Source organism: Chiroxiphia lanceolata, chromosome 9, assembly GCF_009829145.1.
Source record: "Chiroxiphia lanceolata isolate bChiLan1 chromosome 9, bChiLan1.pri, whole genome shotgun sequence".
NCBI classification, from domain to species: domain Eukaryota; kingdom Metazoa; phylum Chordata; class Aves; order Passeriformes; family Pipridae; genus Chiroxiphia; species Chiroxiphia lanceolata.
The window spans coordinates 4,853,541-4,879,516 of record NC_045645.1 but is presented as its reverse complement, the minus strand read 5'-3'; the positions used below and the strand labels follow the sequence as shown (position 1 = coordinate 4,879,516).

Here is a 25,976-nt window from a genome sequence, read left to right as displayed (position 1 = left end):
CTTAGCATTTCTGGTGCACCTTTATTCATCAACAAATTAAGCTTTGTGGTTATTCAGCATAGAGTGTGCAACTGTCATTTTGATTTTGTTAACCATCACTATAACGCTTCAAGTTCATGTTCACCTGAATACAAGGTATGACAGAAACTAGTTTAGAAAAGCTGAATTTTGTCAAAATGTTAGCAATCTAGTTTGGAGCAGTTAATGAAATACTTGTTTAATAATGGCTGGGCAAAGGTGAATATAAGATGCATAAGACACAAAGCAAAACAAATGCCTTCTAAGCAGGTGAGTATGGGTGCCTCCAAAGAAATATTTGGAGATGAAAATCAGCCCTCCCATTTCAGCATATTTACTGACAGCACCATGGCACTTGGTTTATGATCCCCTATAACTTGAGATCCTTTCTGGAGAGCTACTGGCTACACAGTTTTCCTGTTTTTACACTTGTGCAGCAGATTTCACCTTTTTTTGGTGTTGCCCCTCTTCAAGCATTTCTTAATTTTTCCAGGGGTTCCTTCAGTCTTGATAATCTTAGCAGTTTACCTGCGATCCACAAGCTACTCATTTGATTATGGTTTTACATGGCTACATCAGACTATTTCCTTTTAGATCATATTTGTTTGGCTTATTTATGAAGATGTCTAGAGAGAGATGCATTGAAGCCATATGAAAAACAAGATATGGTGAATCTTAGTGATGATACGACGTGGAAATCCTTGAGAAACAAAGGCTGGAAATATGCCAGTGCTATTTGGTGATGTATGGGCTCCGTGCATAGTGAAACTGGCACTGCCAGGGTGCAAGTTCAAGTACAGATACAAAGAGAGGGCATCATACTTTTGGATGACTTAATGAGGTGGGTGGTGGCTGCTAAAGGGTCAGTCTCCTCAGGGTGTTCCTGCTCTTTGTGCTTGTGAGTCAAATAGAAGACCGTGACTCTTCTATTTGAATACTCTGGAATGATGGTCCTCAGTGCATTAGTCAGTTGTTAGACTTTATTCGTGTGATCAAATTTATGTTCTCCAAGTTTCAAAAGTGCTGCCTGATCACGGAAGGTGTGCCTGTCCAAATATGGACCTTGTACCTGAGGCTGGGATCCTGTTTCTCGTATTTATTTAATGTCTTCGAGGTGCTTTAAAGATAAGCAGCATCCAGCTGTCTAATGTGAAAGGAGAAACGGGGCCGATGTGGAGGTGTGCTTGGGAGTACTGTGAAGAACACACACACACACACACACACATAATTATATATATATACATACAGTATTTTTATCAAGTACTTGTACCCAGGATAAAACCGGTAGTTCTGTTGCTTCTAAGGTACAAAACATAAATGATCCTGGATAGTGGTAGATTTATGGTACTGTGTCTCATGGGCACATTGTCATGCTGGTGGGCTGGCTCTCTGGAACATCTTTGACTGTGGCAGATCTGAGAGATGTTACTGAGCTGGTTTTCCCAGGGTGACTCAGTGAGAGGTTTGGGTTTTTTTCTACTTTATGACTTTTAGTGGTTGTAGTGGGTTGTGGTACCATCAGATGCCTTACAGAAGTCTGTGTATATTGCTATTTTAAAACAAGTAGGCATTTTGCTTAATTAATCTTATCACTTAAATTTAAAATTAATGTAAAGCAAGGAAGGGATGTTACAAGAACTACTCCAGTCTCCTTAGCTAAGCCAGGCATAAGCATTTGTGATCTGTTCTTGGCAGCTACTTTTGGCTTGTACGTTATACTTACATTATATAAGATTCTACAACCTTCTTTGGTGTCTCCAGGCCATAATTTATTATTTTTAAGTGATCCTTTTATAGCTAGAACCTCCCAGTTTGAGTTGTTTCTACAGCTGGTCCTTCCTATTTGCTTATTGACTCTGCTAGCAACTCATTACTGACAGAGGGTTCTGTTTTCCTGTGGCATTTAGTCATAAGAGTAAAATGTCTGTGAATGTGTGGAAGGGGAAGGAAGGAGATATTTGAGTAGTTATATAAATGAGCTTACATAGAAGGCAATGCCAGTTCAGATTCAAAGGAGGGGATGACTGCAAAAAGGAGATGGAAAAGGTGCAGAAAAAAAGGCAATAGAATGTTAATTCAAAGTGAGGGAGCTGCTGCTTGTTTTTCATCCCATGCTCAGCAAATCCCACTGGAGAAGGTGTTGGAAACCAGTGTCTCAGAATTTGCAGACAGCACTTTCCAGGACTGGAATCTTTATTAACTTGGGTTTTATCAGATAAACAGGCACTGCAATATTTGAATTGTTGAAATATTTTAAGTCTAAGTGTGAATCTGTGCATTGTTGCTGGTCTTTGCAGAATGGCCAAGATTAGAATTGGAACAGAGCTTCTTCCTGCAGGACAGGGCCTCAGCACTCTCCCAGGGCTCTACAAGCAGGTTTTTACTTTCTTCTCTGTGTGTGTCTGTTTGCTTCATAAATGGGATATCAGTCTTCAAGACTGTCAAGCAGTACTTTCCCTGCTGAATTCTTTTAAGGAGGAAAGGGTTAGTTGTCAGTATAAATCAAGGAGATTCTGGGCATTTCAATTGTAGGTAAGCTTTTCTTAATCCTGTCACACCCTTTTGATTATTATTATTTCAAAACTCTCAGCATAAACTGACAACAGGAAAAAGTTCCTTTTTTTGTTAATACCAAACTAAGACATGAATTTGACTCTTAATACGTCTCTGGCTTTTTCTTTCTAACAGTTTCATTGCTTTGTCACCAGACTTCAGGCCAACATTCCCTTCTTCAAGGTGACATTAATATCCCCATAAAATAACCTAATTAGGCAGAAAGCTTGTGTAGGGGAAGATAGGAAGGCTAATTGTGTGTAGGGGATTTTCTTTAAAGGAACTGTTGCATATGATATTTGGTATTGTTGGAACCATAGTGTGGTTAACACTGTGTGTGTATCATGTCCCCAGACTTATAATGCAGTAACAAGAGTTTTCCTCTTGTCATTAATACTATATTGGAGATAATTGCACTTTTTTTTTTCTTGGAAACTGGTTCTTCCCCAGTAGGCATAATTGCTTTCTGCAAATTTTGCTTACATTAAGCTTTGCCATGTTATTTTAGGCCTTCCTACCACACTGTACAACTTTGTGTTTTATTTTGCTGTATAGATTTGTGGAGTTAAAAGCATAGGGTGGGAATAGGCTTCATGTCACCTTGCTCTTCAACCTTTTGTCCCAGGGCAAAAGGAACTTTTATCTGTCATTCTTTGTGGACAACTCCTTAACCTATTTTTTAAAGCTGATAGTAGAGACTGCAATGGGAGATAACAACTCCCAGGTGTCTCTGAAGAATCAGTTTTATTGAGCAAGAGAGGAGTGTTTGCATCATAACCACACTGGACTGAAAAGCCTCCAACAATAGATTAGGCTGCTCTCATTTCCTGTGAAAATGATGTGCATGGACGTTCCCTTTACCTGCTTGAGCTGGAAGGGCAGAAGCTCTTTGCAAAGGGATGGTAAAAATCTTCCAGGGAAGTGAGAAAGCATCTGGAAGATTTTCCTTCCATCATCTGTAAATGCTTTCCTCATACCTCCTCCATCTCCACAGTGGCAGAAGTCATCCTTGTAGGGTGGAAAAGGAGTAGGAAATGAGTAAGTGGATCATCCTACATATTGGTTATGCAGATCTAATATTTCATCTTGTGGGCATGGGGAATATGCTTTGGGACTGACGAGTGACTCCCAGTTGACCAGGGCATATCTTCCCTCACCCGGGTGTGGGGCACTGTTCCTCTCTCTCAGTGGGGCAGAGCCATTGGAGTTGTCCCTGCCCTCCCTGTGTGATATGATGCCTGTTAGAAAGACAGTAAGTCTTCTTGTCCATGTGTGCCTTTTGGACTCATTTTTAGGCTGAAAATCTTTCCCTTTTGGCTAGTGGATGATACTCTTTCACCTTGCTCAAGATGACAGAAGTGAGATATTTGAGGCTTAGGGTCTCTTCTGTGAACTTAGTGTTAAAGCAAACTACTAATTGTTTGGGAATACAATCACTCTGGGTATTATGTAAACTGACCAAGAAGGATAGAATAATTCTGAAACTTCATTTCAAGCTGTAGAGTTGTATCAGCGAGGTGGTTCTAATCTGTCTTTCTACTCTGATTCTTGTCAGGAGTAGGAAGAAGCACCATTCTGGAACTGAGATGAGGCATAAATCCTGAGGGTGCTGGTCCTTTCTTAGTCAAAGTAGAAGTCTTGTGAGTTTGATTTGTCTCATACTGGTGTGTTAAGTATCAGCCTTTTGGAGCCCTTCTGCCAACTGCTAAGATGATTTGTATGGTAACCACTTAACCAGACAGTTGTCTTCCTCTTGCTAATGATTTTTTTGGTACTGAGGTGCCAAGTTGCTGTCATCCTAGTCCTTGTCACTTAATTAGCAAATTCTTTTATAGGGCATGGGCTGTGGGGAGAAGTAGTAATAAATAGGCCTTACTCCAACAGATCATTAATACAGGAATTAAAAACCTCATCCATGTCACTGTTCTTTATGGATTGCACCATTGGGGCAAAATACTTCCTCCCCACTTAGGCAATTCTGAATTTTAATGATATCTGCTATCTGATTTGTAGGGCAGTCTTACATTTAGCAGATTTGAGAATGCTTTGAAATACGAAGTGGAATGGAGTTCACATTTGTCTGAAACAAGTTCTGTTTATTTATTTATTTATTTTCTGGCTAGGAGTCTAAAGATATACATGTTATGATCACCCTAAAACACCAGCTGAGGAAACACTGGGATTGACTCAAAAGCCATCACCAGGTAGCAGATTTAATGAAAGCCTTTTGTAGTGGTGTTGAAAAATTTTAAGAAATTTCTGTAACACTTCTTCCTGTAGTCCTACTTGGTCTCACTACAAGTAAAGTCTAGAACTATACTGAGTGAAGCAAATAAAAAACGGGTCAAAGTTCTTATACTATATTTCACTTTCTCTGGTTGGGTCAGCCAGCTCCTCTGTTCAAGAAATATTTGGAAACTATGGCAGAACTACTCTTGAAAGTGAGGTATTTGTTTGTTTACTAAAAAACCAGAACAAAAATCACTGAAACAAATCCGATGCTAAAAGAGTTTCCTTTTTTACTCAGTCAAAAAAAAGGAACATAGTTTAATGTAAAATTGTCCATTTTGAAATGTATTTATCACCTGTTTGGAAACTTGGCCTCTCCTGAGCCTCGCTGAACAACTGATATGTTTTGAATGTCTGAGATAAGTCTTTGTTGCCCTCACAACTAGAGAGAATGCTCACAAATTCTGTCAACAGTCAGAAAGACGCTCTGATACTGTAACAAGTGGGACCTTGCAATAGGAGATAACCCCCTGGTTGGATTTTGTGTTTAGTACAGTGACTGCTGTAGTTCAGAGTCCTTTGGGCCTTTGATTTGATTCAGGAGGAAACGTTGTGCCAATCTGAGTATCATTGTGCAGTTTCCCAGGGGCAAAGCAGGTGGCAAGATTCCCTTGGCACTGAAATGTTTGTGTGCTTTTTGTCTTGTTTTCCATAATAATTTCTCAAGCACAGTTAAATGAGATCTGTTTAGTTTTCTGTTCTGGGTGGAGATGTGCTGGGTTGGCAGCTCTGGGATTTTCTGTGTTTTGCCAGCTGGCAAACATGCCCATTTGTGTAAGCTCATTCATAGCTGATACTGAGAGACAGGTGCTGATTTACTGTTCTTCAAATAACTGGGCTGGCATAAGTCCAGTATTAACATGACTGTGCCTAGAGAACAAGAGTGCATCACTTAAAATCATTGTGAGACACCTTTGAGATATCCCTCTGAACACATATTTACTGATATTGGCAGCAGGGGAAAGTTAAATGTATTTCAGTGATGGATTTCACTGCCTGTGCCTGGGGAGTGTTGGGGTGTTAATACACACACATGCACAGATGTTACTGTGTTACATGAAATCTAAAAATGAGAACTGCAAATTATTATCCATGGCACTAATAGAAAAGAGATGTTTACAGTCTCGGATCCGTAGGGAATGCTTCCTCATAACCCTTTAATAACCATTGGTAATGATTAGAGAAAGGAACTCTAGTTGTATGTTAGGGCTTCTGTTTGCTGCAGTTGTTGGGATTCTGTATGCAAGACACCAGAGCATCCTGTTCCCAGTAGGATATGGCTAAGGCCATATCCAAATTATAGGGACCTCTTCTCCTGTCCATGTGCTTCCTGTGTCTGGGAGCCAGCACAGCTGTTGACCCTCCCTGTACTTGGCACAGCCTGGAAGTGCTTTGGGTGGCCCCAGGGCCCTCTGTGCTGGGCAGAAGCCCTGCAAGGTGGGGGCCTTCTGTTGGATGGTCTTGTGGGATTAGGGGTTGAGGGGAGGAGAGAGCTGTGAAACATCCGCTGGAGTAATCGATCCCGAGACAGCCTTGCTTTGTTAACTAATCCACAGCTGACAGTGTGTCTAACACTGACTCACTGATGTCAGTTTGTAACTTCACACATGAGCTACCTGCAATTAAGTCCTGCAAATCCAATTCTTGTGCTTCCTAACCTTTACAGGCGATGATCAGACATAAGAAATTGTGTGGTATATTTCATTAGTTACTTGTGTAAGAAGGAGAACCTAATTCTCAAGCAGAGCAGTTTCATGAAGTCTTAAATAACAAGAAACTACTTAGAACTTTTGCTGAAAGTTATTAACTGTATCGGTTTATAAAAGCTGAAATATCTTCAAGTAAGCAAAATGTGGCTCCTTCATGCTCCTTGCTCTCTTCTTATTTGTGTTTGTGGTCAAATTTTAGTGCTGTAACTGTGATTATAGTAGCAATAATTGTATGCCAACGGGGTCTGTTCTGAAAGTGAGACAGACTTCCTTACTCATGTACAGTAATGTTTATTTCAAAGATTTATAAAGGATACGTAAAGAAATTATTTCTGCCTCAAACAGAACTTTCTGTCAAGGTTCCCATACAGATTTTGAAAACAAAGCCAACAAATGTATTTGATGAGTATCAATGATGACATTATTGGTGTAGTGGAGGGACTCTATGCTCGGTACCAAACTGTTTATATACTGTAAAAGACTGAAGGTGCAATTGTATGTCAGGAAAACTCAGTTCAAAGTGTTTTCTGCTTCAAAAGCATCTGCAGATTATGTAAATATCATTATCTTTCGTACGGGGTAAACCCATAGTAACATGGGAAATATTTAACCGTAAGTATTAAAAATTAAATAGGAAAATAGGAACACAGATACAGTATCTGATTATGTATTATCTCTGGATGTTACAACAATCATTTGCAGATGTCAGTCTTCCAGTTTTGTGGCAGGTAGATAGGAATATCATCTCCATTTTATAGATACAGCCAGAGAGGAAATGAATGAAAGGAAGTACCGTGCTCAAGGTTGCTCAGTGAACTGAGGAATAGCTAACATTGTAAATTAAGAATAAACTCCCAGTTCTGTACTTCAAACTCAATATTTCTTTTTCTTTCCTGGCCGTGATATTAGACTCAGGTATAAATTACATAGTTGAGCTATTTACTGAGGTTGTGATAAAACAACACTTACCTGGTGTCCATGGTCCTTGTTCTTGATTGCAGGGGAAAATTTATAGGGGTACATTCTGCTGAACTTGCTACAAAATCAGTCAGCTTCCCCACCCTGGGTTGTGCCTGATTATCTCTCATCTCAAACTGTGGAACAATAGTCCTCTGATGAATTTGTGCTTTCTCTCAAAATAAGCCTGTAGTCTCTTTTTGCCTTTATGGTTTGACTGAGATCAAGTTAATGGCAGAGATATGTGCACAGATTCCTATCACTAAATGGTTTGTTTAAAATAAATGGGTGCTCTATTTTGGGCTCTGCTTCTGCATTACACTGGGCAATGAAGAAAAACAAAATGCAAAAGAAAAATTGAGGGGTGTTTGTCACACAAGTGGATTTACAAACTATCAGTGGTACCGCTGTCTTGCTAATTGTAAATTCACTTTAGTTTGGTAAAAAATTGGAGGATTTGTTTGACTGTAGGTATGGAATATTCTGTAGTAATTGAACTTGTTACTTTCCTGAATTGGTGATGCTAGAAGCTACTAAAGTTATCAAAACAGGACCTTTGTTTGATGACCGATGCCAAGCTTTTGTACTAAAGGGAAAACAGTAGTATCCAACTTTTTCTGTGTATTTCTCTCAACTCTTTTTAGTAGTGGAAATTAGTAGAGTCACAATTACTGTCAGGCTTTTAAAAGGTTTTGGGGTTTTTGTGCCTAATTTCTGTACATCTTCTGAACCTGTGCTAAAGCTCTTTTAACACATGCTGACTAGTTTTGTTTGGCAAACTTTTGTTACACTTGGCAGGCCTCTCTCTTGCTGCAAGAAGTCAGAGTATAGTGACATTCTGTATTACTACTCTGAAAACAGCTACAATCCCATCTGACTCCCTGGCATCGACACAGCAGCTTAGTATTATCTGGACCAATGTATTTCTTTAAACTTCTATTTGTCAGTGCAAATTTTCCTAGGGACATGAGATTTTTGGACTTGATATAGGTGTCACTGCTACAGAGATGTGTATCTGGCAGTGGGTACATCTTGATGTTTAGAAAAACATTTGAGATTCCAGACTTATAAACACTGTGATCTGAGCTGAAGAACAGGTTTGTCTTCTCAGCTGCAGGGAGCTTTCTTCAATCAACCATAGAGCTTAGGTATTCTTTTAACACATTCATCCTCGAGCCATGAATAGGTGTCCCTGTAAGTGTGATGACTTGGTGGCTTGACTGTGAGACTTGGATAAAATACAGGTTACCCTAATTTTTTTCTTTAAGATTCCCTCTCCTGTCACAGCAAGAAAGTCTGTTTTTGAGGGAAGTCTTGTATCAGAGCCAAATGCTGGTCTGCTTCCCTGTAAAATACTGTTTCCCTGTCATTTAGCAGGGACTCTTACGATGAAGCCTTTTTAACAGTGATTACTTCTATCATTTCACGTGCCTCAAGAGCTTTGTCAGCTCAGTCAATTGAAGTTATACCGTATAGCACAGTTAGTGCAAATGGCCTAGAAAGGTAACTAAGGGAATGCCTTCATCTCTTGTCATCACAAGAGAAAATACCTGCAAATCAGATGAGGACAGAGGTTGTTACAGAAGGGAGGTTGATAGAAGGTGGCACAGATAAGTACAAGACTCTTCAGCCTTTGCTGTACATGTCACTAGTGTGAAGGCTGCAGGCTGAATGTGGAGGAAATCCTTGAGCTGGTGAGTGTAAGGTTGGTGAGTAAAAATAGTACATGCAGCATTTTTGTGCATAGTACAGTGACCTCAGAAACGGGAAGCAAACTCAGGGAAGGTCACATATTTGGACTAGAGGGGACTGCTTTTAAAATGGTGCTTTGGACACATGGCAGCAAAGGCAAAGGTGAAATGGCCAACGAAGACCAAGATGTGTAAAAGAGTGAAGAAAGAATTGTTGTGTGTGCTAGAGCAGCAACGTGATTTTATGGACTAGGCTGTATGAGGAAATATCTGTAAATGTATTTAAGCAGCGAGGCTGGATGCCAGAAGAGGGGAAGGTAAGGAAAAACTGGAAAGCAATTAAATGAGGTTTTGGAAGAAAACTGTGACAAAATACTTCCAACTATATAATGATGATTTGGAAAATAATGAAAATGCAGTGGAAAACTAGGGGCAAAGCTGAAAGCTGTGTTGGCAGATTTATAATATCAGTATTAGGAAATATTCTTCAGATGTTTATGCTAAGGCCACCTGGAAAGGTACGATGAATACAGATCAAAAAGGCCTTGTGAAAGATGAAATCAGGCTAGATTTCAGCTGTTGCTTAAACATGCCTCCCCTTCAGTCCAGCAGAAAGTGGAAGTAGTGTAAATGTTTGGATTTTCAGAGAGCCCTGATAGATCTGTATGATGTAATAAATAATGATGTAAATTATATTTAATTTTTTTTAATAATAAAGAACTTTATAGCTAAGCAGCAAGCTGAAAATTAAACCTGTCAATTTTTTGCAGGATAGTCCTCCTGTGAACTTGATACAGCATTTATATACTGACTAGTTCTTTGGAATGTGAGCCCTGCTCAGTCACTATTATGAGAGTTCTTTTAAATACATTACTGTTTCTTTATCTGGATCCAAGACTTTCTCACTTGCTTGTAAAGGAAGGGATAAGGTCCAGGATCAGAATATGGTTTGGAGTGAGCAGGCAGGCCATGCTGCTTAGCCATAGCCAGGTCAAAGTGCAAAGTACTTTGATCCTAGAAAAATCAGAGTGCAAAAGGACAGTTTATCTCCCTGTCAGCAATAAAACAGGGAGGCAATATCTGGTTACTGTGACCTTGGAGATGGAGAGACACACGCAGGTAAGCAGACTGAGAAGTCAGAAGCATGTGCAAAGCAGCTGTAGGATTGTCAGAATGTTTCTAAGCAGAGACACCATGATCCAGACGTTGCTGAAAGGTTACTTGGTCTGATATCCAAGGAGCCCTAATTAATAATAATGTCAACAGCTTTAAAAGCTTTGCAGCAATCTCCAGGTTGCATCAGTGAAAGGTTTGAATTGCATCAGTGAGTCCCTGTTTATGTTGAATATACAGGCATATGCCTGAGGCAAAGTGCCTTGTAAACAAATGTTAAATTGGATCAGCAGTATTGCCAAAATATTTACTAGTTTTCCTTCTGGAGCGGTCAGGTGGTTGAAACATCACTTCCATGCTTTCACGGCACAGAGGTGACCTGAAAGGAGATGGAGGATTAAAAAGAAATAGTTTGGCAGGGTTTTGGCAAGGGATGCCAGAATAGACACAAATTTTGTGTAGGGTGTCACTGACGGGTAGGGAGGCACAGAGGGCTGTGTAAGTGGCAGCGCCTTCTATGCCAGGGATTCAGAGTTTGACCAAGACCTGAAAGACAGAACCTGTCAGCTCCTTGTTGTCAGTCTGTTCTTCCCACAGAAATACTGTTTGCCAGCAGTGCTTCAGGGGAGAGAACACTGTTAAGTCTTACCGTGATTCCAGGTGATTAGCATTGTGCTCCATATATATAAATGGATATTTGATTTTATTCATAATATTGACTATTGTCCTATGGAGAAAGATGCCCTTTCACCTCCAGATCTGCTTCCTCCTCCTTGCTTAAAGGGTAGCTAGCTAGAGAGGAAGAGTCCTCTTTTTCCCCACCTCTGCTTTGATTTGATTAGGAATTTTGCTGTTCTGTCAGATTTGGCAGGAATACATTCTCCAACATCAGAACAGTATATGGAACTTCAAACAAAATTGCCAGTGTTACCTTACAGTGGCCCTTTAAGTGAAACAAAGCATAGTACAGCATTAGCTGCTATTTGGAGAGCAGCTACATGGACAGAATATGCTGCTCTGTGTGCTGGAAATCTGAGCTATTTCCACGGGTGGGGAAAACGGTTTTATAAAACAAACAAAAGACCCCCCCCCCCCGAGATGTCACCACAGAACCTCGTTCAGTCTGTCAATAGAACAGCAGAATAGCCTAAAAAGGAGGATGAAAAATTTTGTCTTTGCAAAGGCAGCTCAGTTTTCTGTGTATGTGGAGTCAGTACTGTGGCCATCAAACCTTTGAGCAGCACTTGCTGACCACTTCCTCTTGCATATCAGACCTGAAAATGCAGGGAGCATGTAGGACACGGTGCCTCAAAAAGTTACCCACCTTCTTTTCTGAGGTTTCCTTAGCTTAAGAGGAGCAGTCAGAACAAGGAAAAAGATCCTATGATAGATTCTACTTTTACCTCAGAGTTGAGGCAAAAGAACTGGAAATTTTGGTGTGGAACTGAGTGAATTATAGATACAGCCAGGAAATTAAGAGGCAGCTGGCAGAGTTAATGAGAAGGCAAATACTGTTCAAGACCACACTCCATCAGAGTTCCTGCTCACCTTCTACCTCTGTTCATTCCCTTTTGGCAGACCTTGAAGCTTCTGTGTCAGTGGTAAGCTCATTTCTGAGTAAGTTCTGTTGAGAGCATCTCTCTGCCTGTAGGATTAAAGTTTCTACAAATCCTTTTCCATTCCCTGAAAACCCCAAATTACTCTACCACAACACCCAACATTCCTAACCCTTTTCCATTCCCTGAAAACCCCAAATTATTCTACCACAACACCCAAGATTCCTAGCCCTTCTCTCAGGTGTTGATTGAGCTGCTTCTGTGTATAGATTCAAAGCATAGTCCTTTTTAAGTTTAGCATAGTCCTTTAAATTTACATTGTTGGAACAAATCTTCCTTTCTTAAGACTATGAAAGCTTTTTAAATTTTTTTTTTCCCCCTCACCCAAGGCATTACTCCTAATAAAACTAATGTATAACCAAAATTTGTTTTAGAAGTCTGTATATATTGACATTGACCTGTCCAGCTTAGCTTGTTTATTCAAATTGGCTGGGTATGCAAAAGCTGCGTAAAATTAAAAATTAATGAAATAGACACAATAGACACAAGAAACCTGGCAAGTAACAATAAACCTCATCAACTTAACATGCAGTCATCCTGCTTAAAACCAATAAGCATGCCAAACAGGCAAGACAGGTTGTGTGCAGAAGGATTCTAGATTATCTTGTTATAATGCACTAAAGCTGTAGTTCAACCAGTTTTCTTTTAAAGCCAGTATTACCACAGAAAGGAGGAGTCCCATGCTTATGAACTTGCTGTTGGTTTCTACTTTCAGTGCTGGTTTCTATATCCTCCACCCCCTTTCTCTGATCCTTCTTGCAGTGGGATTACTGGGTGACTGTAGGTGAGGCATCTGAGGAGCTCATTTACATAGGTGGGGGGAAGCAGGAGGAAAAGCATCCGAGGGTTATTTTTCTTCTCCCTCAGCCCCTCGATGTTGTTTTCCACACTCATCCGGGCTGTTTCCAGTGCTACCCTATACTTCAAACTAGGACGGGAAGAGGCAACTTGGAAGCATTTAAGCAGGCAGACACCTGAAACATGACTCCCTCTCCTCCCAGTACATCCCTGTGCTGAATTCATGTGCTTTGTGTGTAGATGAGAATGTTTGGCTAAAATATGCCCCTTGTTCTTGCAGATATGGTGTGCAAATAAAACTTGAAAAGGGGAATATCCCTTGCTGCCACAGACCTACCAGGGAGCCTAAAACCATACCCTACTTTTTTCTTGCACCTGCTTATCATGAGTTCAGCTGTTCCTTCTGTAACTAACATAATTAATTAACAATTTAATTAATTAAATAAGCAGCAATTAACATATCACAGCTTACTGGAAAAGATGTGCAGAGTCTTCTGGAAAAAAAGCAGGCAGGCTGCTGTTGTTTAAAACATAGGTAGTTTGTGTGTACCTACATCATAATGTAAATTTCAGTTTTAAATTAGAAAGCTGATGAGTCTCTTAAATTCTTGCAAGACAGACTTTTCTAAACTAATCTCCATAAACACGAATCAATTTGCTGTGGGGGTAGTTCAGTATTTTGGGAACTGCGCATCTTCCGTGTATGAGCTGCAGGTACCGATGTAGGGAGAAAATGGTAACACAGTTTCCGTGAATACTACCAGTATGTGTGTGGGAATGCCCAACTGCAGGGAAATTCAAAGGGTTGGCAAGCCTTACCTTATGGTAAGGCTCCTTTCTAATAGTAGCACACATCTACATAACATTGGTCTGTTGACAGATGGGTTGGTTTGAGAGTACCAAGTTAAAAATGGCCCCAGTCACAGCGGGGAAGGTGACTCTGAACTGGGTGCTGGTTCTCTGCAGTTCCTGGAGAAATCCTCTTTTTTGTGCCAACGCTCTGCAACCAATACTGACACCCTGGTTGAGGCAATACCGTGTCCAGGAACCTCTCTCTGCTTTGCAGCAGGGGTTGGCACAAACGCTTTCTGTCCACTCAGTGTGTGAGCTGGTTCGTAGTCTTGGTTCAGAAGCAAATTTTGAATACCTCCACAATCTGCCCTGTAGCCATAACCAACTGTTCCTCTCATAACCCCTTCTGTGAACAATGACAGCAAGCACTGCAGGGGGTAAAAAAGAGGGATATGGGTGGAATGAAGGTGAGTTTCGTAAGTCTTGGAGAAGAAACTTTTTCTCTGTGGACACGTAAGTGGTTTCCTTCACTTGTACTAAGAAGCTGATAATTTTTTTTGAACTTCTCAAGCTTTCTGTCATTGTGAGTTGCAAGAGAAGAGCAAATTGCCTTTTTTCTATTTCCATAGCATGCTCATGGAAAGTCATCTCTGTGATAAAAACTGCAGAAATTGGAGTCTAGATCATCATTTGTCATGAAAGATCTCTGCGTTGTACTACGACATCACTGGGTTTTCAGCCTTGCATTTCACATCCTCACCATTTTTTGCTTCTATCCTATAGGTAAGGCACAGAACCTCAGACCAGGTAATGGCTTTGAAGATGAACACACTGAACAGCAACAGAGCAAACATGCTGAAAGAGGTTCAACTTATGAATAGACTCTCACATCCAAACATCTTAAGGTACACTGGCTTTTTTCTGAATTATATAGAGATAAGTTGTCTTTAGTAAGGCTGTCCTATTTTCTTTTTTTTTTTTTTTTTTTTTGTTATACTATATCTTTTGTGAATGTGTTAGGATCAGTTGCTAATTTAATAGAAGAAGGGGAGGAGGAAGAAAAGACTTGAGAGAAAAAAACCCAGAACATCCCACGGACGTGATTTTGGTATCTGGAGTTTACCAGTGATGAGTAACATATGTCAGAGAAAAAAACCAAGTGTTCACATTTTAAATTTCAAATGAATCAGTAAAGTGATATGAAGAGGGAAATTTGGCTTCTTTCCTTGAATTTAAATTATTGCAAATTTAACACCATTCAAATAACCTATCGTTACTAATCTTACAGATCAGCAATGCAAAGTGCCATAGCTACTGCTTATTTTTAGGTCTGCTTCCTAGATTTTAGCATTTTCTTATTGTAGTATTGCAAGGTTGGTATAAGAGGGACAGAAGAAAAGAAGCTAGAGTTGAACTAATCTGATTTTTCTGCTCCTGAAAAGAAAAAGGTAGTTTGTTTTGCAATAGATTTCTGCATGCAAATCCAAAATGTTTCAATGTTCTTGTTATTTCTTGAATCTTTTTAGTCTTGGTTACTCTTCTATGATGATGTGACAAGCAATTAACATAATTAGCTGGAGCCATAACATTATGAAATTTAAAGATGTGATGTCAGTGCACCAAATAACCAGTTCTCCCAAACTGCTGTTGTGCAGCTGGGATCCAGTTTTGATCTCAGGCAGTACAGCTCTTTCTGAAAAGCTTTGGAGACACAGTGAACTTTTTCACTTAATTTCCTCTTTTTCACCTGTCTGTTAAATAGTACAGACATAGTACTGATTCCTAAAATCCTTTATAAACAACTTTTGTGATCCTTAAAATCCTTCATCAACTGATGTGTAACAATAGTATTTCCTTCAGTATTTATGAGGGCACATATTAGAAGCATTTTAAATATCTGTAGGGAGCATTCCATTAGTTCATGGCTGTTTTCTATATTTTTTTCTTAAAACCTCAAAAACCTGTGAACTTAGAGAATTTTTACTCGTAGTAAACTGTATTGGTTTTATTACAATATATTTATTCAAGTATTGTAGTAATCTCTCCTTAATTACAATTCTTAGTCTGTTTTCTCTGCTCTGTTCCCAGCAATTCCTCCTTCTGTTTGGTTGTTTGTTTTTTTTTTTTTTAGTTCCTCCATTTTTTTAAATTTAAATTTAATTATCTATCTGGCTTTTTAAATCTCAGGATTGTTAATTGTTTCTTATTAAAAAAAAATCTATCTCTACAGCTCTGTTCAAAATGAAGAATTTGATTTGGGTTGGGGTGAAGGAAAGTAGGAAGGGAATAGTTTGACAGGCAAAAAGTTCAGTTGCACCTTACTGTAACCTTGCTCCCCCTTGAATGGAATTACTGAGGTGTTGCTGAAAACAAAAGTTATTGTGCTCAGTCCTGAGTAATTGCTGAAATTTTAATGTTTTATGTTGTCTAAGAGATCATATCTCTGATATACTGGTCCCCTCTGGCCTTAGAGCCTGTGAATAATTTGAAGTCAGGGGTGTTGCACAGATGGTCCTGAAGGAAGAACAATAATGTATTGATTTATGCCTGAAGCAGAAAAGGAATTTCATTTGGTCTCCCAGTTATTACCCAAGATTGATAGAGAAATCTTTCTCTTTGTGTGCTCAACTAGGCAGTTATGAGTGAATACATCAGAAATAAATTACTTAAATAGAAACAGTTTATCTTTGCATAGGAAAAGAAGGAAAAAAGTGTTTTTTGAAGGAAAAACTGCATTTGATTTATTAGTTGCTTGATTTGAGGCTTCTTCTGAGAGAGTTGGTTCTCTGGTAAAAAATACTGCCTTTTTCTTATCTGTTAGGTGAGTCTCCTTGCTACAGGGAGCAAAGACATTGCTACAGAAAATGCAAATAGGAAAAGAGTGTTTAATTTTAGTTGATTCTTTTATTGAAAAATTTGCCCTTATAGTAATAAGCAGTGAGAGGTTGTATTGCTGGTTTGACAACGTTGTGTTGTATTGCTGAGAGGCCTCTAGGAAAACGTTCTACAGCAGCGTGTTCCCACTGAAATGTTTTCTGGGATTATTCTTGGAAATTTTAAGCTTGTATTAGTATTTAAAGGGAACATCCTCTTCCAAGAAGTTCTAATGTATAACTTCTCCAGGGGCTATGAGCTACTTCAGCTTGCTGCTAATATTATTTTCTTCACTTGATTTCTATCCTTTGAAGTTCTTCCTCCATATTACTGAACAAGGTGTTTTGTCACTAGAATCAAGTTTACTTCTCTATTGATTAGTCATTGAATCTCTTCCACATGCCTTGAAGATGTACTCTGCTTTTTATGTAATATACACCTCTGAGCTTCTTCATATTCTGTAAGCTCTGGGACTACCTACTGTTAATTTATGCTGTAAAAAAATCCACTTTCCTTAGTGCTGATCTGTTTTTAGCCAGTAAGGATACGAGTGGGTTCTTAGGCTGAAATGTTGAAATCATGTTATGCAGTGGGGAAGGGCTGTGAGGTGCTCTGATATCAAATGGCTTGTAAAATTATGAAGCTGGTTAGATACTGGCTTTACAGCCTCCAAATTTCTGCTCTCAACCCACTTCAACATGTGCAGTTTAAATGTTTTAGAAAGTGAATGTCAGGTTTAGCAATGATGTATTTATTTTAGTGTACTAAAATATTGTTTAAGCTGAGTGTGTGGTTGTGTTTTTGAATGTGTCCTGATGCTTTGGTACCTAAAATTGGTAATTCAATCAGTGTTTTTGTCCTATGACTTCTGTAGTTTATATGAACTAAGTGATATGGAAGAGAGGAGAGGTTCATTATTATCCTTTACTCATCCCTTTGTCAGTGCTCTAAAATGTATAGCAACTTTTTACAAGCTGTCAGTGATGTTACTGCAAAGATTTGGTGGTTTTGCCATTGATTGCACTGATGTGAATAATAATACTACTGACTATTTAAAACTGCTTTTGCTTCTGTGCTGCCCATATCAATTCCTTTTTGGAGTTACAGGTGCCTTTTGAGGTTTTTTGATCCAGAGTGTGATCACTGTTCTGGAGTGTGTTTGTCAGTAGTTGCTGACTTCCTTCCATTCCTCAGCTCAGTAGAGATCACCTGGAGGCAGGTCCATGTTTTTACCTTAGTGACACTTTTGTACTGCTTGAGGAGATGGAATTGGGTTAAGGTGTTTCAGTTTCTCTGCTTCTAATATGTGGTGAAATACCAATCCTGGTATTTAGGCTTTGAAAGCAACATACCTTCTTATGCATGGAGTGAAAGGCTGACTTTAAATCTCCCCACTCATTTCACTATGTCTGCATTCAAATTCTGCTCCTGGCCAGCTATGTAGATCCATCTTGATCAGAAGACTGATGTAAGTGAAGAGTTAGTTTTCACTTACTAAGTCCCCAGTAAGTATACTGCCCCCATGGTAGGATCATAAAGATTCCAGTGGTCAAATATATGTGTATATATAAATTTTTAATGTATTTTCCATCAAGAAAATGAGAAACTGCCCTCTCTTAGAGAATTTATTTTGGCAAAAATGGAACCTCTTTGTCAGTCTGTTAAGGATATTTTACAACAGATGAGTCTAGCTTTTGCAGCTACACAGCCATGATGGTAAAAACTAAGGGGATTTAGGAGTTTTGTTTGTCTCCCTTCCTCTTGTTTCCCATTTCAATTAGCAGATATGATTCCAGAAGCAGGATATATGTTAACTATAACGGAGTAACTTTTTGTTCAGTCAATGTCTGGTGTTCTTAGCAAACTATATATGAAAGAGTTGCTTATTTTTTTGGTATTTCCCCAGGGACCAGCTTAGGGACACTTTAGAAGTGGACAGGGAAGAAGCAGACAAAGGGTGTTCATGTTTTATTCTGTTTCTACCATCACCTTCATTTCCTGTCTCCACCTCACTCCTGCATACAAGCTAAACATGGAGAACTAAAATGCTTTTCTGCCTCTGATCTGCATTTCTCCCTGCTTTGGGTGTGGGATGTGCTGGTCTTATCACATCTTCCCTCGAAACAGATGGGGAGGGGGTGCATGAAAAAGTGAGCTGGACTTCTGGTTTGTCCCATGTGATGTTTACTCGAACCACTTCAGGTTGGGTGATACATGGCAAGACTGTAATTGCTGGGGGTAGGGAAAGCAGAGGTTTGGAGCATTTCTTCACTTCCTTATTAGCTTATGTCCTATTTAAAGAGCAGTGCTGTTCAGGGCTTGGGTCAGATCTGGTACCAGAGTTATGAAAGGTTTGGTGTATGCTTGTAAATGTGTTTTTACTGTTTTGCTGCTTCCCTGAGTGCTGATGTGCTGCTGTAGTCATGAGTTTTTACCCAAATCAAAGTAAGAAAATAGGGCTGTAAAGGACTCAAGAAATCTCTGTCCTTTTGCCCTGGGCTGGGAGCCTTTGGGCTGCAGCCTGGGAGACCTGATAGCTTTTCATTTTGGTAATACCATGCAAGTGTGTTTTTTTTCATATTCACAAATGAAGTGCTGTGCTACCAGAGATTCCCTGTCTCCTGTGCTGTCTCTTAAATTAGCGTGTCTTCAATTTAGAGATAGAATTTCAGTCTTTAATATCACGACTGTTTGCATGAAAAAGTATTTCTTTATTTGATCTGTACCTCGGGGACTTCAGTTAAACCATTCTGTGCACAGAAAGCCTCAGTCTTAAGTGCTCTTGTGGGAGCTCTTGGAGGTATTGCTGCAAGTTTGGCTGTGAGCATGAAGGCAGATTGATTAAAGCCACCTCCTTGTGCCTGCATGCACACAAATAGGCACACAGTGTGTGCATATTCCATGAGCTTCTTTCAAGGAGAATTTTATTTCGTCTCCTTTGAGACAAATCTAGCACCCTGGGAACACAATACCAGGGGTTTTTCTGTGTGCAGTATTCTCCTTTCAAACCTTCCTTTCTGTGAAATTACTTGTGATGGACTTTTGTTACAATAGCCAGAAGGATGGATTTTGTCTTTTAACATCCTTTGTCATATTGAAAAGTGCTTTAACAGGAAAGAAAATTACTTTTCCTTCTCTTTGTGTAATGTGATTATCAAAAAGGAGTATTTCAGGAATGCAATGTACAAGGCAGCAGAAGAGAGGCTGTATGTGTTGTGTGTAGTATGTTACAGAAATGATAGACTAAATGCCTTACCTGTATCCAGAATCAAAATGCCAGTGTAGAAAACTTAAAATACATTTTTAATCTATCACGGTGCCTAAAACATTAATGCAGACTTAATATTCTTACCCTCTTCCTTCTCCAACAGTCAGTGCAATGAAATAAGAGGGTGTCTTCTGACCTTTTGTCTCCGTTACTGAGCTCGTATTAGAGACTTTTGCATTGGTGTGTTTGGTTTGTTTCTTATGTTTAATGTTATCAAAGTGCTGAATTTTCTCATACTGAGCAGTAAGGTTCTGAGGGCATCGATTTATTTTGTTGAGGTGTAGCTGCCCCAGGTTTATCCACAGAACAGCAATGTGTCCCAGTGAAGTTGTTTTAATGGGAAGCATGTGTTCAGTGTCTGGGTGTCCACAGAGGCTGTATAATCTGGATGTGAGTTTTCCTTGATGAATTAAGGCAAAGGTTGCAGACAGAGGAGACGGTTTCCCCTTTTCTGTCCAGAATTTTCTTCCTTGCCATCTGACTGAACTGGAAGTAGTTTCAGCTGTAAAGGACTAAGAAATATCCAGACTACCTTCTCTCGCTCTTGTTTAGGAGGAAGGCTGTTCCAGACTGATTGGGGAATTGCCTCATTTATAAAATGAGACTCCCAACATCTGTAGATTGCTGACATTTGTTAGAAAGCATTTTGTGGTGGAAGTGTGGCTGCACTGGATTTAGCAGGGTGGACTCAAGTAACATGCTTCGTATTTGCAGCTTCTGGGAAACTTTTCCAACCGCTAGTTACGATTTTGGAAGCACTTCAGCTTCCTGATAAGGCCAGATACACTGTCTTGAAAATAAACTTCCTCAAGTCTGCAAATGGTCTCTTGCTTTGTGGATGACTGGATGATTGAAGCGTCTTCCAACTAGAAATGCTTATAGGAAGTGTAACCTTTGGCTGACAAGACATTCTGCTGAAGTTCACCTACAAGCACATTTTGGCTCAGGAGACAGAGCGTCTCGCCAACAGGAATAATCTCAGCTGTGCTGGGCCAGCATGTCAGCTTCCTCTCCACAGAACTTGGAATCTCTTCTGGGGCAATCTCAGAAATTGAAATCAGATGTTAAATCTTGCTTGGTAATTGTATTTCCCGGTAGCAGCCGGGTGTATTATCTTATAGTGAAAATCCTTTCCAACAATGTTTTGTAGCAGTACTTGGCTTAACCAAGTGGCTTATTATTGCTTGATAAAGCAGCTAAGCAGAAGTTTTTCAGGAATTTGGATCACTACAGGTCTGTTCTATCAATCTGTTTTCCAGAGTCTGAAAACTGAGAATCGTGACGCGAAGTTTAAATGGCTTCAGTATGTTGCTTGTAAACTCATTAATTCTGTCTTTATCAGTGTATCTGGTTTCTCTTTTCCTGGGGAATAGCTTCTAAATATGTGGGGTTTATAAAGGTATCTTTATGTCCAGCTTTTTTCCATGAGATCATGATATGGAGCTTTGTTTTAAATTTCTGATTTGTAGTTAGAAATGTAGGTCTGATTCCTAGTAGAAATCCCAGGTGTTTAAGACTTTTAAACTCTTGCTCTTGATTACTTGAGTTAGTGTGTCTTTGCTGCCTTAAGAGTAGGTTCATAAAGGTAATGAATGTGTTTCCATTGAGACTTCCCTGGACCTAAACAGGTTGGCAGAAAAAGTTAAGTTCTACCAGTCCTTAAATGACAGTGATGTCTTCCCTGTTTGGTAAAGATGAGACAAGAAATTTAATTTTTTTCAAAATGTTGATAAATTCTTAGGTGCATTTGTATTTTAGTATTATGTCCAATACAGTTAATTCTTAATTTGAAAGTAGTGTAATACACCTTTACAAAGGAAGAGGTGATAAATAGATGAAAACATTATTATTTTTAATTACTTAGCCTCAGTTTTTGTTAAATGAAAATATTGCCATACAGGGTTAGTGTTGTGTAATTAGTGCGTTTCATAGAAGAGAAAATACTTTGAAAAGTTGTCTAATAGCAGAATTCATATATTGAATTTTTTTTCCCATTTTTACTTGAGAATATAGCCATTATCACCATGCCTGATAGCTCTGGAGACTTTCAGAATGCACTAAGAAACAGATTTCTGCTCTGGGTTTCATAGTCTCAGGAAGATTCATTTGTCAACTTGTTTACAAAGTGGTTCATATGGCATGGTTGTATGAAGGGAAACTCAGAAATAGCAATATTTTGAGTAGATGGTGTATCTAAAGGAAGCTTCTCCCCTTTCCCCTGAATACCTGGTCATGCCTTGTTGTTCTGCATGAAGCAAGAGGAATTGGTTTTTCACTGCCTCTCAAATTAAAATTTCCATATTCAGGGAATATTGTTTGAGGTGAGAGCAGGCAGTAGATGTTCTGGTACAAGTCGTGCTGTTTCTTTGGTTATAAAAACAGATTTCCACAGCTCAGCTTATGCAAAGGATCTTGCCTATATAATTTTTCTTTGGCTGCTTGTAATTTACCAGTCAGCTGTTAGACAGGAGAACATTGAGGATCATTCATTTCTTCAAAAGCAGCTTAGCTGAACTAGCACTACATGTGTCTTGCATCATTTTTGTTTTTAAATTCAGAAGTGTTTCAGGATATAAAAGGTCCTTTTCCTTTAAATTGTTCCCCACGAGATGCCCATCACATTTAATAGAATCGTGCATTTGTACCTCTTGCTTGCAAAATGGAAATTGCTGAACATTGTGGAGATGACAGTTTGTTTTTGCTCATTGAGACCAAAACCTAAATGATAAAACTGAGAATTAGTTAATATGGGAAGAACTGACACTTGAACTCTGCAGGGAAGGCTCTGAAGTTTATACAGTTTGAGCATTACTGAACTTTCTCATGGGGGATGTTTACTGTTAGTATTAGTTTGCATTTTGTCATTTTTAAGTTCAACTTGGATGGTGGTAAAAATGAGCTTTCACTTGTTTCTCATACGTTAAATATATGGCACATTTTGTTGCTTTCCAGAAAAATCAAGGGTGACAGTCATTACTATTGACAGCAGGAGTCTGGACCTTGTGCAGTGTAGGGAACACTTGGGGAATGTGTGTATACTGGATACTATCAAAACTTGCTTCCATCCAAGCGCTGGAAAGAGGGGGTTGGGGCAGGGAAGTGTACAGCCTGTATGTGCCCTCATAATCCTGAGTGGTTAGGAATGGGATAGGAAGAAACATCTCTATGCTTAAACAGCAAAATGCAAAGGGAAGTAATTTTCTGTTTGTGCAGACCAGTAGTGGATTACTTGGCTTAAACTTCCTTAAAACAGAACTCTGAGACTGTTCCTTTCTGCAGAAATCATTATATACTGGCCTGTGCTTATACTCAAATTAGTGATTTTCCATATTGAGTTTGAGCTGTCTCCCCTGCTCTCTTGGAACTGCTAATTCAAATTATATTGTAATGTAGACACATGATTTTGTTTTGTACTGAGATGTTTAAGTAATCAACAGTGAAGTATGCAGTGTCTGCGAGGCTGAATTTTTTCTTTTTCCTCCTTTTGTGGTGTTTCCAGAAATTTTTATTATATTAGTTTCTTGAGAGAAAAAAAGAGGGGGGGAAAAAAAAGCCCAAACCACTTTTCTTTTCTTGTTTCTTGTAGGTTTATGGGTGTCTGTGTGCATAAAGGACAGCTGCACGCTCTTACTGAGGTAAGACTATTTCATGATATAAGTACTGAATATGAAAACAGTTCTCAGGCCAGATTCTGCAACTGCTGTTGAGTGATGTTTCTTTTATGGGGCTGATGAGTTAATTGCTTGGTAGTTACTATGCTGTGGGAAGGCTGCAGAATCAGGCCTCAGAACTCCACTTTGCTCACAGCCCTTGTATGTCTTTTCTCCTCAGAAGCACTTATTAGGATGGTAAAAAAAAAACCACAGTAGGAACATAAAATTTCACTGACAATGTTCAAAATGAGAGATGTGCATTACCACTGAGCTGCCCCTAAGTATTATTTGTTTTAGTGACATTGCATTGTATTTAACTCTTATTTATACTCCAGCTGTACATTTCACAGGTGAGTCAGTGACATTTCAGCTGAGTGATATTATTGTGTTCAACCTCTACCACTTTCTTATTTGGAATAACATCAAGATTACAGCTTAATCTGGGTCCCATTAAAGGGAGTTATTCCATTGCCCATGGACCCTGGCCAAGATCTGGGTATCAAATGTGAAGCTGAAGTTTCCGTTCATGTGAGTCTTCCCACCCAGTTTTACTGGGTTGTGTGTTTAATCCCTCTGTAAACTGCTCAGGAAAAATAAGAAGGTAATATTCTCTTGTTAGGAATAATGTTGCCTGTTTTGAGTCAAAATCAATAAAATATTTTGCCTTTTGTATTAGTTTGAGTACAGATTGAAAGGAAAGTCATGTTTTGTAAAGTTAATATTGCTTGCTTACTTCTGATTTGTAAGAACTGCTCAATTAAAAGATTAACCTTTTCCCACCCTTGCAAAGACAAGTATGCTATTAATTAGCAATTAAAGCAGGTTCCTGGTATGGTGTGTTTGCTTACTGTAAAATGAGGAGACTGGATAGCCGTATGCTAATTAGCAGGATATGTGTCACCATCACTTTCTGGAACTTACATATGTAACTAAGGCAAAGATGCACATATGTGGGCAGTGAATTTCTTCACCTTCTGGGGTGACAGTTCTGCAATTCTAGTTCCAGCTGCTCTTGGAGTGATGCACTCTAGTTCGCAGTGTCTGTATTTCTAGTGTGAGAGCGAAGGTAAAGACACTTCCAGAAATTTCAAGATGCAGTATGTGTGAGCACTTTGATGTGAGAGGGACAGGTTTTTTTGATTTCCCCACACACACACCTTGTGCACAGTAGAAGAAACATTTCTAAGATGGCTGGTCAAGACCTTCTGGCAGACTTTGCTAACGTTATTGCGGATTTCTTTTGGACGTCTGATAAATGAAAACAGGGAGGTTTTGTGTCTTTTCACTCACTAAACATATCCCAGAAGAGATTGAGCTTCATAACACTTTGTAATACTAAAACTTGGCAGGTTTTCCTCAGTGTGGTTTTTTTGTTTGTTTGCTTTTTTCCCCTCCTTCACAGCAGTTGCTTGCCATTTAAACGTCCCTCCCCACCCAAAAACCAAGAAAATGAAAACAGCACAGATGCTTCCTCATGGAGGGCTAACTTTGTAGCTGCTTGCTTTGCTCAGCTATTTTTGAGTTCTTGGCAAGCAAATAAATCTAAGAAAGACTTCAAAGAATATCTTTTTATAGTTCTAATTCAGAATAACAGAAATTTCAGCAACATCTTGAGACCAAAGAGGAAAAGTTTTAGACTGAAGAAGGTTGCTACAACGTTTTGAGAAACAGAAGAACTTTAGTGACATGTTATAAAAATATAATTAGCGAACACTGCTTTTCTTCTGTGGACCAAGACAGGATTTAATACCTTCAATAAGAAAATCCATGACCAAATTTGATGTTGTAGGGAAGACACACACAATTTTGCCCAGTGCAGTAGTTGTTCTTTGGTTTTGCAGAGTTTTTAAAAGTTAAAAGCCGTATATGTTCCAAGTGGTGGAATTAGTTGTCCTTTCTGGCAACATTAGTGGCATTTTTCATCTTGAAGTGTGTGTAGACTAATTACTGAGTTCTGAAGACTTCTGGAGGTTGGAGAAGGGGGCTGAAATGATGAGCTGAAGGAGTTATTAGTAAGACGGACGTGGTGAATCACCAGTTCAAATATAGCCCAGGAGGATAAACAAATCAGCCACTGTCTCGTGGCTGTTTTCAGCCTGTGGTCCAGAAAGGTGGTCTCCTGGCTTCCAGTGCTCAGCATAATTGATACTGGCCTGGCACTACAAGCGCTCAGAACTTCTGCCAGGGTTTCACCTCTCTGGAGATGAAACTGTTGATTCAGAGGCCCATTGGTCAATAGGTGTCTGAGTCACTGCAGGGAGAATCCTCTTACACTGCCTGTGCTGGACCTGTTCTGTAAGGAGCTTAATTATCCCTTCTTGTGTTTTGAGAGTACAGTTGATGATATGCCTGTGTAAAAGGGATACAGCATCACTTAGAGCTTATGTGTGAGGGCACGATGGGAAATCATGTTTATTTAACAGAAGGAGTTGAGAACTTGTGGCAAATGTTCAGTGACTGCGTTTAGAGGACTTGTGCATAATGCCCTCCTGTGCTATTAACAGGCAGGGCAACAAATACAAATGTTTTAGAAGAGCCTTGAGGATTTTGTAAACCTGTTAAGGGCCTACATTAGTAATATACAGCACTTTGTTATTGGAAGGCAGAGTTGAAAGCGTTAAGAGTTTTTTTGCATGAGACACAGG

The 25,976-nt window shown here is 39.3% G+C and overlaps 1 protein-coding gene across 6 annotated transcripts in view; it reads left to right on the top strand.

Annotated features, from left to right (window-relative positions):
- The window catches only part of TESK2 (testis associated actin remodelling kinase 2), a 112,146-nt gene that overhangs the window by 44,835 nt on the left and 41,335 nt on the right, over positions 1-25,976 (top strand). For all 6 annotated transcript variants that reach the window (XM_032696069.1, XM_032696071.1, XM_032696073.1 and 3 more), the window contains 2 exons: positions 14,320-14,441; positions 23,265-23,313. In XM_032696069.1, the coding sequence (XP_032551960.1) occupies positions 14,320-14,441; positions 23,265-23,313 (171 nt within the window). The remainder of the gene's footprint in view (positions 1-14,319; positions 14,442-23,264; positions 23,314-25,976) is intronic.